This window comes from Mustela nivalis, assembly GCF_964662115.1.
Source record: "Mustela nivalis genome assembly, contig: HAP1_SCAFFOLD_712, whole genome shotgun sequence".
NCBI classification, from domain to species: domain Eukaryota; kingdom Metazoa; phylum Chordata; class Mammalia; order Carnivora; family Mustelidae; genus Mustela; species Mustela nivalis.
In genome coordinates this window covers 310,140-325,742 of record NW_028135951.1, presented here as the reverse complement: position 1 = coordinate 325,742, position 15,603 = coordinate 310,140, and the positions used below count along the sequence as shown (strand labels likewise).

The 15,603-nt window shown below is 40.6% G+C and overlaps 1 protein-coding gene across 1 annotated transcript in view; it reads right to left on the bottom strand.

Annotated features, from left to right (window-relative positions):
* The window catches only part of LOC309857440 (uncharacterized protein), a 34,815-nt gene extending 19,601 nt beyond the window's left edge, over positions 1 to 15,214 (bottom strand). The window contains exons 1-3 of the mRNA XM_082750144.1: positions 14,653 to 15,214; positions 12,045 to 12,150; positions 7,626 to 7,673 (exon numbers count right to left, since the gene is read on the bottom strand). Coding sequence (XP_082606270.1) covers positions 7,626 to 7,673; positions 12,045 to 12,100 — 104 coding nt within the window. The 5' untranslated portion in view covers positions 12,101 to 12,150; positions 14,653 to 15,214. The remainder of the gene's footprint in view (positions 1 to 7,625; positions 7,674 to 12,044; positions 12,151 to 14,652) is intronic.
* Positions 15,215 to 15,603: the final 389 nt, after the last annotated feature.

Here is a 15,603-nt window from a genome sequence, read left to right as displayed (position 1 = left end):
AATAGAAATCTGAATAGGCAATTACTAGGAATGAAATTGAATCTATAATAAAAAAATTCCTCCCAAATGTAAATGCAGACCATCATGGATTTGCTGGTGTAGTCTACCAAACATTTAAAGGAGAATGAATACCTATTCTCACCTCATTCCAAAAATAAGGAGGAGGGAAAACTACCAAATTCATAATATGAGGTGAGCATTACCCTGATACCAAAAGCAAAGACACCACAAACAAAGAAAACTATAGGTCAATGTCACTGATGAACACAGATGCAAAAATTCTAAACAAAATATTAGAAAAATCACATTCAACAATATATTAAAAGGATCATTCACCATATTCAAGTGAAATTTATACCAGGGATTCAGTGATGATTTAATATTCACAAATCAATGTGATATACCAAGTCAATAAAATGGAGGATAAAAATTATATGATCATCTAATTAGATGCAGAAAAAGCATTTGACAAATTTCAACATCCATTCATGATAAAAACTCTCAACAAAGTTGGTTTAGGGGGAATATACCTTTATACAATAAAGGCCATATATGAAAAACCCACAACTGACATTATAGTTAATGATGAAAAACAAAGCATTTCCTCTGAGATCAGGAACAAGTCAAGCATGTCCACTCTCACCGCTTTTATTCAACATAGTAGTGGAAGTCCTAGCCACAGCAATCAGATGAAAGAAAGAAAACAAAGAAATGAGTCATCTATATTGGCAAGGAAGAATTTAAACTCACTATTTCCTATTATTATTCATAGAACCCCTACAGACGCCACACACACACACACACACACACACACACACACAAAAACAACAACAACAACAACAACAAAAACTATTAGAATAAATGAAGGGCACCTGGGTGGCTCAGTGGGTTAAGCCACTGCCTTTGGCTCAGGACATGATCTCATAGTCCTAGGATTGAGTCCTGCATCGGGCTCTCTGCTTGGCGGGGAGCCTTCTTCCCCTGCCCCCGCCCCCGCCTGCCTCTCTGCCTACTTATGATCTCTCTCTCTGTCAAATAAATAAATAAATAAAATCTTTAAAAAAATAAAAGAATACGTTCTAGTTCCATCCATGTTGTCGCAAATGGCAAGATTTCATTTCTTTTGATGGCTGCATAGTATCCCATTGTGTATATATACCACATCTTCTTGATCCATTCATGGATTGGGAGGGAGACAAACCATAAGTGACTCTTAATCTCACAAAACAAACTGAGGGTTGCTGGGGGGAGGGGGTTTGGGAGAAGGGGGTGGGATTATGGACATTGGGGAGGGTATGTGCTTTGGTGAGTGCTGTGAAGTGTGTAAGCCTGGTGATTCACAGACCTGTACCCCTGGGGATAAAAATATATGTTTATAAAAAATAAAAAGTTAAAAATAAATAAATAAATAAATAAAAGAATAAATGAAGTCAGCAAAAATGCAGGATACAATACCCAGAAATCAGTAGATTTTCTACAGACTAATAAAGGAGTAGCAGAAAAAGAAATTTAGAAAAGAGTTCCATTTACAATTGCACCAAAATAAAAATACCTAGTAACAAACTTAACCAAGGAGATGGAAGACCTGTACTCTGAAACTATACAACATTGATAAGAGAAACTGAAGACAACATAAACAAATACAAAGGTATTCTGTACTCATGGATTAGATAAATTAATCTTGTTAAAATGTCTATACTACCCAAAACAATTAATAGATTCAATTCAATTCCTGTTCAAAATATAAACTGTATTTTTCCAGAACTAGAACAATCCTAAAATTTGTATGGAACCACAAAAGACACTGAACAGTCAGAGCAATCTTCATTTTTTTTTTTTTAAGATTTTATTTATTTATTTGACAGACAGAGTTCACAAGTAGGCAGAGCAGCAGGCAGAGAGAGAGGGATAAGCAGGCTCCCCGCTGAGCAGAGAGCCCAGTGAGAGGCTCGATCCCAGAACCCTGGGATCATGACTTGAGCTGAAAGCAGAGGCTTTAACCCACTGAGCCACCCAGGTGCCTGAAGCCAGAGCAATCTTGAGAAAGTACAACAAAACTGCATATAATAATCCAAGGTTTCAAGATATACTATAAAGCTGTAGTAATCAAGACAGTATTGTGTTAGCACAAAACAGACACATAAATCAATGTAACAGAATAGAGAGCCCAGAAATAAACATGCACTTATAGAGTCAAATTAAACTACAACTAAGGAACCAAGAATATACAATGAGAAAAAGCCAGTCTCCTCAACTGGTGCTGGGGAAACTGGACAGCGACATGCAAAATAGGTCCAATGAAACTAGACCACTTTCTACAGTTCACAAAAATAAACTCACAAGTGTGGGATTAGCACTGGGTGCTATAAGCAACTAATGAATCATTAAACATTACACCAAAAACTAATGATGAATATGTTGGCTAATTGATTTTAAATTTAAAAAAGCAAATACTATGTTTAATTAATTAATTAAGTAAGTAAGTAATTTGAGACCGGAAACTACAAAAATCCTAGAAGAAAATAAAGACAATAATTTCTGTTGACACTGGCCATAGCAACATTTTTCTAAATATCCGTCCTGAGGCAAGAGAAACAAAAGCAAAAATAAACTATTAAAAATAAATAATCTAATTAAAAATGGGCAAAAATCCTGACTAGACATCTTTCTGAAGAAGACAAATGGGCAACAAACACTTGAAAAGATGCTCAACATCACTTATCATCAGGAAAATGCAAATCAAAACTACAATGAGATACTACTACCTCACACCTGTCAAAATGAATGGCTAAAATCAAGAAACAAGAAATGTTGGCAAGAATGTGGAGAAAAATGTAATCCTCATGCACTATTGATGGGAATATAAACTGGAACAGCCACTGTGGAAAACAGTATGGAGGTTCCTCAAAAAATTAAAAATAGTGGGGTTCCTGGGTGGCTCAGTGGGTTAAAGCCTCTGCCTTCAGCTCAGATCATGATCCCAGGACCCTCGGATCAAGCCCCTCATCAGGCTCTCTGCTCAGCAGGGAGCCTGCTTCCCTTCCCCTCTCTCTCTGCCTGCCTCTCTGCCTACTTGTGATCTCTGTCAAATAAATGAATATTTTTTTTTTAAATCCACTTTCTTTAAAAAATATTAAAAATAGAACTGCCATATGATCCAATAATTCCAACACTGGGTATTTACCCAAAGAATATGAAAACACTAATTCAATAAGATATGCAACCCCTATGCTTTTTGCAGCATTATTTACAATAACCAAAGTATGGAAACAACCCGAGTGTCCATCCATAGATGAATGGATAAAGAAGAGAGAGGATATACCCAACAGAAAATGGAATATTATTCAGTTATAGAAAAGAATGAAATCTTGCCATTTGCAACAACATGGATGGATCTAGAGGGCATAATGCTAGGTGAAGTCAGTCAGAGAAAGATAAATGTACTATGATTAAACTTACATGTGGAATTTAAGATGCAAAACAAACAAACAAAGTAAAAAAGATACAAAGCAAAAAAGAGATCCTTAAATAGAGAATAAACTGATGGTTACCTGGGGGCAGGTGAGAGGGATCAGATGAAATAGGGGAAGAGGATTAAAGAATACATTTATCATGATGAACACTGAGTAATGTATAGAATTGCTGAATCACTATAATGTACACATGAAACTATTAACATTATTTTCTAATTATACTGGAATTTTAAAAAAATTTAAGAGAAAATTACAGGTAATTTGAAGAAGTATTTGTAGTTATTAATTGGCCCTATATCTTCCACATAATCTTTGTCTAGACAGCAAATGAATTCCACCAGTGACCAGCTGATTTCTTCTTCAGCACTGATCATTCTCCAACACTGACATTAAATAGCTGAATAACTGGCCAGGAGAGAAGCAGAAAAGTCCCATGACTATTTCTTTTCAGATATCTGTGATTTTTAAAATGTATTCTTTCCTTGGCTTGAGTAAAAATGCCTTCAGCTCAGAGCAATAGCAAGTACCCTTAGTCAGGTTACTTAGATACAAGTCAAATGAACTCCAATGAGTAAAAATTTAATCAGCAAAACGTGTTCACATTCTGTTAGTCACTACTCGGACAAAACCAACAAAATGGGGAATCAGAATACATCCAGCAAAAAAATGAGAAAGGAACACAATTGAAGATTAAGTAGTATTCTACATTTCTCTATTTTAAAAGACTGATAAAATTACTCTCTAAGATCTAGTCACATTTTCAACCTAGATCATTTAAGTGTGATAAACAGAAAAATTTTTCTTTAAAATATGGTACTTTTCTGAAAATTAAAAAAGATTATATACCCTCCCTGTCCACACTGACATCTTTCCATAGCTTTCCATTTTATTCCTGCTTCAGAATAAACTTTCCCTCCGCCAAAATAAGAGATCCATCTGTAGCTTCCTCCCCCCAGACTGCAACACGATTTACTCACATGAATTAGGAAAAAATCAAGGTTTTCATAACTATCACTGTGGCTAAAGAGTTGGTCTAGCTTATTATAAACACCAACAAATGGAAAAACTTATCAGAGATTTCCTACATGGACCCGTGATGTGACCAATTTATTTGATCAACAAGAATTTATTAAATCTCAAAGTTACAGTAAACATGATTTGCTAGCTAAACATGATTTGTTAGCTCACAGAAAATCCTAACTTTTTAGAATAAAATTTAGATACTTGTCTAGAAGATTCTATACTGTCATGGATACTCTGGACTGAATTTCTCTACCCCCTTCAATACACCTTATCCTGCATTGGTGACTTCATTAGAGATTCCAGATATGAATTCATTTAGATTATTTCTAAAGAATTAAAAACATCTATGATCAGACCCCAATGACTTCAAAGCCAAACTTTTTTTAAACTTTATTTTTTCAGTGTTCCAAGATTCATTGTTTATGCACCACACCCAGTGCTCCATGCAATATGTGCCCTCCTTAATACCCACCACCAGGCTCACCTAGCCCTCCCCTCCCCTCCCCTCCAAAACCCTCAGTTTGTTTCTCAGAGTCCACAGTCTCTCATGCTTCGTGTCCCCCTCTGATTTCCCCCAATTCACTTTTCCTTTCCTTCTCCTAATGTCCTCCATGTTATTCCTTATGTTCTACAAGTGAAACCATAGGATAATTGACCCTCTCTGCTTGACTTATTTCACTCAGCATAATCTCTTCCAGTCCCATCCATGTTGATACAAACACCCCAATATTCATAGCAGCAAGGGCCACAACCACCAAACTGTGGAAAGAGCCAAGATGCCCTTCAACGGACTTAATGGATAAAGAAGACGTGGTCCATATGTACAATGAAGTATTAGGTATCCATCAGAAAGGATGAATACCCAACTTTTGTATCAAAGCCAAACTTTTCTGACTTAGTTAGAAGTTGTCTTCAGGGGCGCCTGAGTGGCTCAGTGGATTAAAGCCTCTGCCTTCAGCTCGGGTCATGATCCCAAAGTCCTGGGATTGAGCCCCACATCCAGCTCTCTGCTCAGTGGGGAGCCTGCTTCCTCCTCTCTCTCTCTCTGCCTGCCTCTCTGCCTACTTGTGATCTCTGTCTGTCAAATAAATAAATAAAAATCTTTAAAAAAAAAAAAAAGAAGAAGAAGAAGTTGTCTTCAATTGGTAAACTGTTTGAATTCTAAAAACAAAACAAAACAACAACAACAACAAAAAAAACCTTTGTAAATTAGCTATTTGGAAACCAATATTTCAATTTTCTTTAGAAATGCAGTTTTATGTTCATTATCACTAGCCATTAGGGAGATTCAAGTTAAAACCACATTGAGATACCACCTTTTACCAGTTAGAATGGCCAAAATTAGCAAGACAGGAAACAACATGTTTTGGAGAGGATGTGGAGAAAGGGGAACCCTCTTACACTATTGGTGGGAATGCAAGTTGGTGCAGCCACTTTAGAAAACAGTCTGGAGATTCCTCAAGAAAATAAAAATAGAGCTTCCCTATGACCCTGCAATTGCACTACTGGGTATTTACCCCAAAGATACAGATGTAGGGAAAAGAAGGGCCATCTGTACCCCAATGTTCATAGCAGTAGTGGCCCCAGTCACCAAACTGTGGAAAGAACCAAGACACCCTTCAATGGACGAATGCATAAGGAAGATGTGGTCCATATACACTATGGAGTATTATGCCTCCATCAGAAAGGATGAATACCCAACTTTTATAGCAACATGGACGGGACTGAAAGAGATTATGCTGAGTGAAATAAGTCAAGCAGAGAGAGTCAATAATCATATGGTTTCACTTATTGGTGGAGCATCGCAAATAACTGGAGGACATGGGGAGATGGAGAGGAGAAGGGAGTTGAGGGAAATTGGAGGGGGAGGTGAACCATGAGAGACGATGGACTCTGAAAAACAACCTGAGGGTATTGAAGGGGCAGGGGGTGGGAGGTTAGGTGAGCCCGGTGGTGGGTATTAAGGAGGGCACGGATTGCATGAAGCACTGGGTGTGGTGCAAAAACAATGAATACTGTTACGCTGAAAAGAATTTTTTTAAAAAATGAACATCAGACCTTAAAAAAAAAAGAAATGGGGTTTTATATAATTTTATTAAAAATTTCAGTTCTGTCAGAAAAGCCTAACATATCAAGATAAGTGCAATTCTTTACTGCTAAACTCAACTTTCCTAAGGAACTGCACTGACTTGAATTTACTTCAAAATACAATCTTGGCTTGTAGGTAAATAGCCTTTCGGGTTATTTCCTGATTATCAAGTTCCTTCACTATATCCTTATTCTTCATGTGTCATGTAAGTATTTTCTGTTCCTCAGTTTGGTTCAGAAAACTGCACACTTGAGGCAGGGCCTTCCTCCAATACGATGGTGGGTTTACGTTTGGGACACCAGTTTTATTTTATTTATTCTAGGATTATTTATTTATTTATTTCACAGAGAAACACGCAGAGAGAGGGAACACAAGCAGGGAGAGGTAGGAGAGGGATAAGCAGGCTTTCTGCCGAGCAGGGAACCTGATATGGGCCTCGATCCCAGGACCCTGGGGTCATGACTTAAGCCAAAGGCAGATGCTTAATGACTGAGCCTCCCAGGCACCCAAGACACCAGTTTTAGATCGTTGCAAATCTCTGGGGAGTAAAGGGGACAGATCAAGGTCTATTATCTCCATTCTTTTTTCTTTTATTTTTTAAGATTTTATTTATTTATTTCTCAGAGAGAGCATAAGTGGGACAATGTGGAGTAAGGGAGAGAGGCAGAGGAGCAGAGGAGGCAATACTTAACTGATTAAGCCACCCAGGGTCTCAGCTCCATTCTTTTATGTGGAGAGATCCACTGCACCCTGTCCACTGCCACCTCTTCTTGCTCAAATAACAGGATCCTCTCTTCACCTGGCCCACTTTAGCAGTATCTCACCGCAGACATTATGAGAGTTTCCTAAGAGCTTTGATTACTCAGGGTCCCAAACAAACTTTAAGTAGAAAGTCTTGCTCTTATGACTTTTTTTTTTCTACTTAGACCCCAAAAGAAAGACAGTTACCTATAGAAGCTTACAATCTTTTATGGAAACCTCTTGCTGCTACCAATGCTCTCTATTACCTTTTGGTACTCAGATCAGTCAAGTCAACTTACCTCTTGGCATCGCTGCCATCAGAGGATACTAAGAAAGAATCCACAACTCTGTTAAAAAGTAAAAAACATATAAAAATTAAAATCAGACATTTTGGAAAGCAATCAGGTTCCTTTTCCTGACAGAATTTTAGGACATGACAAATAAAATCCTGGGGAAACATGACAGAAACAACAGGAAGTTTCAGGGTACAGCAATGGAACCTCTGAGACAGACTCTCAGCTCTTTGTTTGTTCAGTGGGAAGAGAAGGAATTAAGGGAGGTGTGGTTTTTGTGATTATACCACCTTTCTACTCCATTTGGTCAACCATTCATACATTCTGGAATCAAGTTGAGATATATGAATGATCTGACCATGGGCACAGGGAGGTGGATCCAGGTAACAGGTAGCAAAGGACACAGAAATAAAGGAACTGCCAAAACAATTAATATTCCAGTGCCAAGGGCTAGTCTCTGGCCATCATTTGGTATAGAAGAAATAAACAAGAATGTTTAAAGGATTTTTCAGAAGTGGAAACAGAACAAGTGTTCAGAATGATTTTTCTCTCAGATCATCACAAAGAGGTATCTGGATAAGTTATCCAAAGTCAAGACTTCCTGCCACCAAACCACTGGGTTGGATAACGTAATCTCTCTACAGTTTAACTTCGTCACCTGTAAAATAAGACACACTGAAAATGCACTTTGCATGTGTCTACTTCATAAACTCATGCTGAAGTTCATCATCTCACAAACATTACAAGTTTTTAGGCCGCCTGCCCTCCTCACCAAATGTTGTATCAAAAATACCAATGTGACAAATATAAAAAAAAAAATCAGTGACAACAACATAAACAGATAATATTTAAGTTTCAAAAACACTTCAAGATTTCCAAAGCACTACATTCCCATAATTTCCTGGGAAATTTTGGATTCCTATCCATAGGATACTCTTCCTCCAAAACTACAGAAATTAAACTAAAGTATAGATTTAAAAAACTAACAATACCACAAACCCTATGAGTCTCCAAGGAGATACAGCTGTCCCTTAACTAGCAGACAGGAAAAGACTGCTATGGGCAGTCATGAGTGGCTGAGTGGAAGGGAAAATTTTAAGTTCTGTTCTTGCCTTTCCCCAGAGATAGTCACTACCATTCTTAGTAGCAACTACCCAGAAGTAATTAGAATAAAATTTGGGTAACTTTAGGTTAGTTAATAAAAGCAGGGAAAGGCTGAAGAGCAATCCTTGGGCTTTTACCTCTCTCCTACCTCCAAGGCCAAGGTGAACAACCTAGAACATTACCTTCTCCAATGCTGCCTTTGTCCAGGACCTTTTCTGGCTACAGAAATTACCTGGGTCACAGTGTTTCACTGTTCTGCAGACTCTCTGTCCCCCGGCTATTGCCCTCATGTTAAATATACTGAGAAAGATAAACCTTAGGCCCCAGCTTTGAACAAGGATGACTTGTATTACCTCATCCAACAGAGGATACTTCTGAAAGTGGAACAGACATGCTATTAATAATTATGCTTTAAGAATAGCTACAGACTAAAATTGTCCCAAGCCAATCATTAGCCCTTCCCTAATACAAGTTACCAGACAAGGGGTCAATGGCCACAAGGAATGTAAGATCACAAATCAAAATAATTAGATACCTAAGGAGTATAATCACTGAAAACAAAATACAACAAACTGAACAACACATACCATCTGAAACAGAACCATTGGACCATACGGACCAACATTTTAAGTATGCATTAAAATACCGTTAAAGGGTACCTGGGTGGCTCAGTGGGTTAAGCCTCTGCCTTCAGCTCAGGTCATGATCCCAGGGTCCTGGGATCGAGCCCCACACATCGGGCTCTCTGCTTGGCAGGGAGCCTGCTTCCCCCTCTCTCTCTGCCTGTCTCTCTGCCTACTTGTGATCTCTCTCTGTCAAATAAATAAATAAAATCTTTTAAAAAAATGAAAAGAAATACCCTTTTAAAGGTACAAGGGAAGAGGATAGTAAGTGAAATGAGAATAAGAAATCTTAAGGAAAAACCTAAGCAAAATAAGTCAGTCAGAGAAAGACAAATACCATATGATTTCACTCACATGTGGAATTTAAGAAACAAAGTAGGGGGAAGGGAAGGAAAAATAAGATGAAAATTGAGAGGGAAGCAAACCTTAAGAGATGCTGAGCTCGAATAAATAAACTGAGGGTTTTGGGAAGGGAGGTGGGTGGAGGGAAGGGAAAATTGCAGGATGGGCATCAAGGAAGGCACTTGATGCAATGAGCACTGGGTGTTAAAACCTGATAAATCATGAAATTCTACTTCTGAAACTAAAAATAAACAAAAACAAAAACAAAAGACTGAGACCAGGAAAGGTCTAGTTAAACACCTGCAGGCATACAGCAAATGACATTTTTTTACTGTAAGGCCAGGATTCTACCCTCTGCTTATACGCTCATTAAAAGGAACTTCTACACACACACACACACACACAAAAGAGGGTATCTTAAACTTAAAAGTCCAATTGTTGAAATAAAGAATCATTTCATGGGATACATAGTATTCATACATACATATGAAAAGCAAATTAAGCAAATTAATCTGGAGTTGGAAGACAAGGTTGAGACACTCTCCAAGAAAATAGTAGGAAAAAAATAGAACATACAAAAGAAAAGCCAGTTGATACAAAGGATAGAAACAGATCAACACTTGGATTATAGATATCTAAGAAAAAAACCTGAAAAATAAATTTCTTAAAATTAAAGATTTTAAGTGATATTTCATCTCATAAACATTTAAGTGGTATTTATAAAGTGCCAGGCATTGTCCTGATGTTTCACAGATATTTCAATTGGTCCTCATTACAACTCTTGCAAAGGTAACTATTACTATTTGTTTTAACCAATTCACAGATCTTGAGTAGTCATAGGTCTCTAACATCTATCATGCTGATTTGCAAGCCACTCCTCACTAATAAAAATCTGTGACCTTCCCTAGGGTAAATAACAGTGTTTCACATATTGATTGAGACAGGACAACTAAAGCCCTTGTAGTGGCCATCTCAAATGGTCACCTCCCCAGAAAGGACAGAGCAGCCCTAATAGGGCACCCAGGTGTCTCAGAGAAGCTAAAAGTGGCTGTGACTCAGCAAAGAAAACCGTCAACAAAACTAAAAGCAACCTCCAGAATGGGAGAAGATATTTGCAAATGTCTTATCAGTTAAGGGCTAGTATCCAAAATCTACAAAGAACTTATCAACCTCAACACCAAAAAAACAAAAACAAAAAACAAAAAATCTGGTCAAGGAATGGGCAGAAGACATGAACAGACATTTCTCCAAAGAAGACATACAAATGGAGAACAGACACATGAAAAAATGCAGAACGCCGCCCAGCATCAGGAAAATGCAAATCAAACCAGAATGAGATACCACCTTACACCAGTCAGACTGGCTAAAATTAGCAACTCTGGAAAGAATAGAAGTTGGCGAAGATGCAGAGAAAAGGGAACCCTCTTATACTGGTGGTGGAAATGCAAACTGGTGCAGGCACTCTGGAAAACAGTATGGAGGATCCTCAAAATGTTTAAAATAGAACTACCCTATGACCCAGCCATTGCACTAGTAGGTATTTACCCAAGGATACAAACATAATGACTGGAAGGAGTATGTGCACCCCAGTGTTTATAGCACCTAAGTCCACAGTAGCCCAACTATGGAAAGATCCCAGATGTCCAACAACAAATGGATAAAGAAGAGGTGGTGTATATGTATACAATGGAATATTACTCAGCCACTAAAAGGAATGGAATCTTGCTGTTTGCAATGACATGGATGGAACTGGAGGGTATTATGCTAAGTAAAATAAGTCTACCCCCCCCCAAAAAAAATTATCATATGATTTCACTCCTATGTGGAAATTAAGAAACAAAACAGATGAACATAGGGGAAGGGAAGGAAAAAATTAGATGAAATCAGAGAGGGACACCAATCATAAGAGACTCTTAACTCTAGGAAACAAACTGAGGGTTGCTGGATGGGAGGTAGGTCAAGGGATAAGGTAGACAGGGGGATGGGGTAGCTGGGAGATGGGCATTAATGACGGAAGTCAATGGAATGAACACTAGATGTTATTTTGAAACTGATGAATCACTAAATTCTACCTCTGAAACCAATACTATACTGTATGTTAATTAAATTGAATTTAAATTTTAGAGAAGGTGACTGTGGCTACCACATACATATTATCACTGGCATCCTGCCTAAGCTGTAGTATTTTAAATCAATTATAAGCATAAAACAAGATCTTTAAATTGTGAGTTTGCCAAATTTCATTTATATGCAGTTTACATTAATCATGAAAGAAAGTATACATGTATTCCCTATTCTATTAACCAAGGCTGAGAATTATCCTTAACATTTAGTAAATTTAAGGCTTATCACTTACTTATTTTTTGGATTCTTCAATGAGATATGTAAATGGTTGTTCTTTAATCTCTGCATGTCTGGGATTAATCTTCCTAATTCCAATTAGGGGTTAAACTACAAACACTCTAAAAAAAAGGAAAGGCACATATTAAATTCAGTATTTTTAAAACACATATTTGCCCAATTAGAAAGTCATACACAGAACTTATTAGAAATGGACCAGCATTTCTAAAGTCTTGAATCCACACACTTATAAAATCTACAATCCTGTACAATTTTATCAATCCATGAAATGTGCATTTTGTATTTTCCCCTCAGTATTTTATTCTGGGTTGAGAAATAGAAGAAAAGTTTTTTGAATGTACAGTAAATTTAATTCAAAGACAGGACACTTTAAAGATTGTTCTCTTGCTACATAGGACCCAGTAAGGGAAACAAACTCATTTCAAACCAATTTTATATTATCATAGGGATTTGTGATCTTTCCATCCTAAAATATTCTGTAGCATAAATCAAAGAGTGGGAAAGCAAAGATGCATCCTTCAACATTGCACAGAACAATCTGTGTCATGCAAGGAAACTAGAAGTCACTGGAGAATAAGATATTGCCAAATTATCGTGGCAATCCAAGTTATCAAGGAGGCAGCCTGAAATGTGCCACAAGGCCTAAATTCTGGACAAGGAGAAAAAAATGAAAACGAATGAAAAATATTTTCATAAATAGGTCAATTTGGGCATAAATGTTGATGATGAGTTTAGGTGTGAGGGCCAACCACCTGTAATTCCGTACCTGCAAGAGATAGCACCTCATGGGCAGTGAGAGTAGGAATCCCAAAGCTCTGAGGTTGCTCCATTCTGTTCCAGAGGTGGCCAGGAAGGGGTGGACCAAGGCAGAGCCGCATATTTAAGGATACTCCTACCCTGCAAAGCTCGGATCTGCTTACCCGCAGGCAGGGCTGCTTTCCAGGGGCCACCACTCAAAGGGTGGTAGACACAGAAAGACTAGGATCTTGTCACTTGACAACAAATTTTCCTAAACAGGAGCAAACATTACTAGAGATACTAATAGCAGGGGTCTTTCTTCCTGCCTTCCAGGATGATGCCTTTAACTTCTTTTCCTTTTTTATTTCCCCAAACCAAGCCCATTAAGTCAAATCTTGTCCCAATTCCTGGCCAGCAACGAGGTTACTGCTATTTGGTCCTATACTGACCTAGTGCACCCCATAACCCCATCCATACACCCTCACCCCACAGTCCCTCCACCTCTGGTTCCCTGAGAGTGAGAAGGCCGTGGCTGGGGGTGGCAAGGCCGCTCGGGTCGGTGAGGCTGCTGGCGGCTAGCGGGTTCCTGAGGCGCCGCAGCCGACAGCCGCCAATCCCGGCTGCGAGGCCCCTCCCGGCAAGGCCTTGGTTCCCAGCAGCAAGGCCCCTCGAGGCGGGGCCGAGGCTGGGGAGGCGGGGCCTGGGAGGCGGGGCCCCGGCTCGGGTCGGCGAGGCGGCTCGGGTCGGCGAGGCGGCTCGGGTCGGCGAGGCGGCTCGGGTCCGCGAGGCGGCTCGGGTCGGCGAGGCGGCTCGGGTCGGCGAGGCGGCTCGGGTCGGCGAGGCGGCTCGGGTCGGCGAGGCGGCTCGGGTCGGCGAGGCGGCTCGGGTCCGCGAGGCGGCTCGGGTCCGCGAGGCGGCTCGGGTCGGCGAGGCCGCGGCCGCTCGCCTAGGCCGCTCCGGTGGGCGAGGCCGCTCGGGTCGGCAAGGCCGCTCCGGACTGCGAGGCCACTCCGGACGGCGAGGCTGCTGGAGGCTAGGCCATTCGCCGCGGTGCTACAGCCAAGGGCCGCGGCTCGGGACGGCGAGGCCCCTCGCTGCGGGGCTGCGGTTCCGGGCGGCTGCTGGGAAGGCGGGGCTGAGGCTAGGGACGGCGAGGGCACTCCGGACGGCGAGGCTGCTGGAGGCTAGGCCGTTCGCCGCGATGCTGCACCGACGGCCGCGGCTCGGGACGGCGAGGCCCCTTGCGGCGGGGCCGCGGTTCAAGACAGCGAGGCCCCTCGCGTTGGGGCCGCAGCTCGGTGGTGGCAAGGCTGTTCGCCGTGGCGCTGCTTCCCAGAGCCGCGGCTCTGAGCGGCGAAACCGTGCAGGGCGGTAGGGGCGGCGCGGTTCCCATCAACTCTCACTACCGGAGCTATCCTGACGGCTCTCCCATCTACCGGCTCTAGGGGCTCTCCCTAACAGCTCTTCTAACTCCTCCTAGTACTCCTACTATGCCACCGCCCAGCCTCACAGACTAACCTTTATAGTAGCGAGGTGGCCAATGGGATTTCAACCCACCGCAGTAAATATATGCATGCCCCACTGATTGGATGTCTCCATCCACCCTGGCCCGCCCCTATATCTGGGGTTTACAAGTAAGTTCCTATGGCTAACCAGGCCCTTACACCCACAGCTGAGCACAAGGCAAAACTTCCTGTCTGTGGCCACAAAGACCCCCTTCCTGTACCCTCCCCCATCCTCCAGCCCTCCCTCTAGAATAGTATATTCTTTTTACTCTCAGTGAGGATGAAGGACAAGGTTAGTCAACATAGAAAGTAGAGTATAGAATACGCTTGTCTGGAGAGCCCTCCACCCCAGCTCTTTACCTGCTGCTTGGAACAAGCCAGTAGCAGAATAAGAGTTCCGTGTCCATGGCAACCCCAAACAACACATTCCGGATAGTTCTGAGATAGAAGTAGAGTGGGGAATACAATGGACTTCGTTCCACACTGATTCCAGTTGGTCCTGAGTTTGTAGTAGTAGAGTGGGGTATACCGTGAAGTTGGTTCCAGGCTATAGGGTCTTAAAAATAGAATCAGTTCTCCTTAAAGATGGGAAATGGGGGAATACCAAGATCAAAGATCTGAGGATAATAATCTCACAGAAGATTGTCTCATACCTTTTATTTTGCAAGAAAGAGAATGAATCAGAGGGCTGAATGTTTTCTGGATAACCCTAAATTTGACTAAAATAGGCAAGGTTGATATAGGACTCGGCAAAAATTATTTATGCAAGCATCATTTCATGGGATTGAGAGGAAGCAATCAAATATTAATTTTAGGGACACCTGGGTGGCTCAGTGGGTTAAAGCCTCTGCCTTCGGCTCAGGTCATGATCCCAAGGTCCTGGGATGGAGCCCCGCATCAGGCTCCCTGCTCTGCAGGGAGCCTGCTTCCTCCTCTCTCTCTGCCTGCCTCTCTGCCTACTTGTGATCTCTGTCTGTCAAATAAATAAATAAATCTTTAAAAAAATATATTAATTTTAAATCTAAAATATTCCCATTTTCCTGGTAGAGCAAACCTGAGGTGGATACAAGTGCCAAAGAAAGGAAAACAAGTATGGAAAAAAAATTTAAAAAATACAGATGAAACATCAGAAATTTCTGTATGAAAATTATAAGAATTACCACAAGAAGGAATAAAAAACACCTGTTTGACATACCGTGTTGGTACATGTTCTGATGCCTAATAAATGGTCACAGCTGAAGTTACAGAAAAGAAAATAAGGTCATACTTATTAAAAATCTCTGCAAGTTCTTGGCAAGATACAAAAATGAA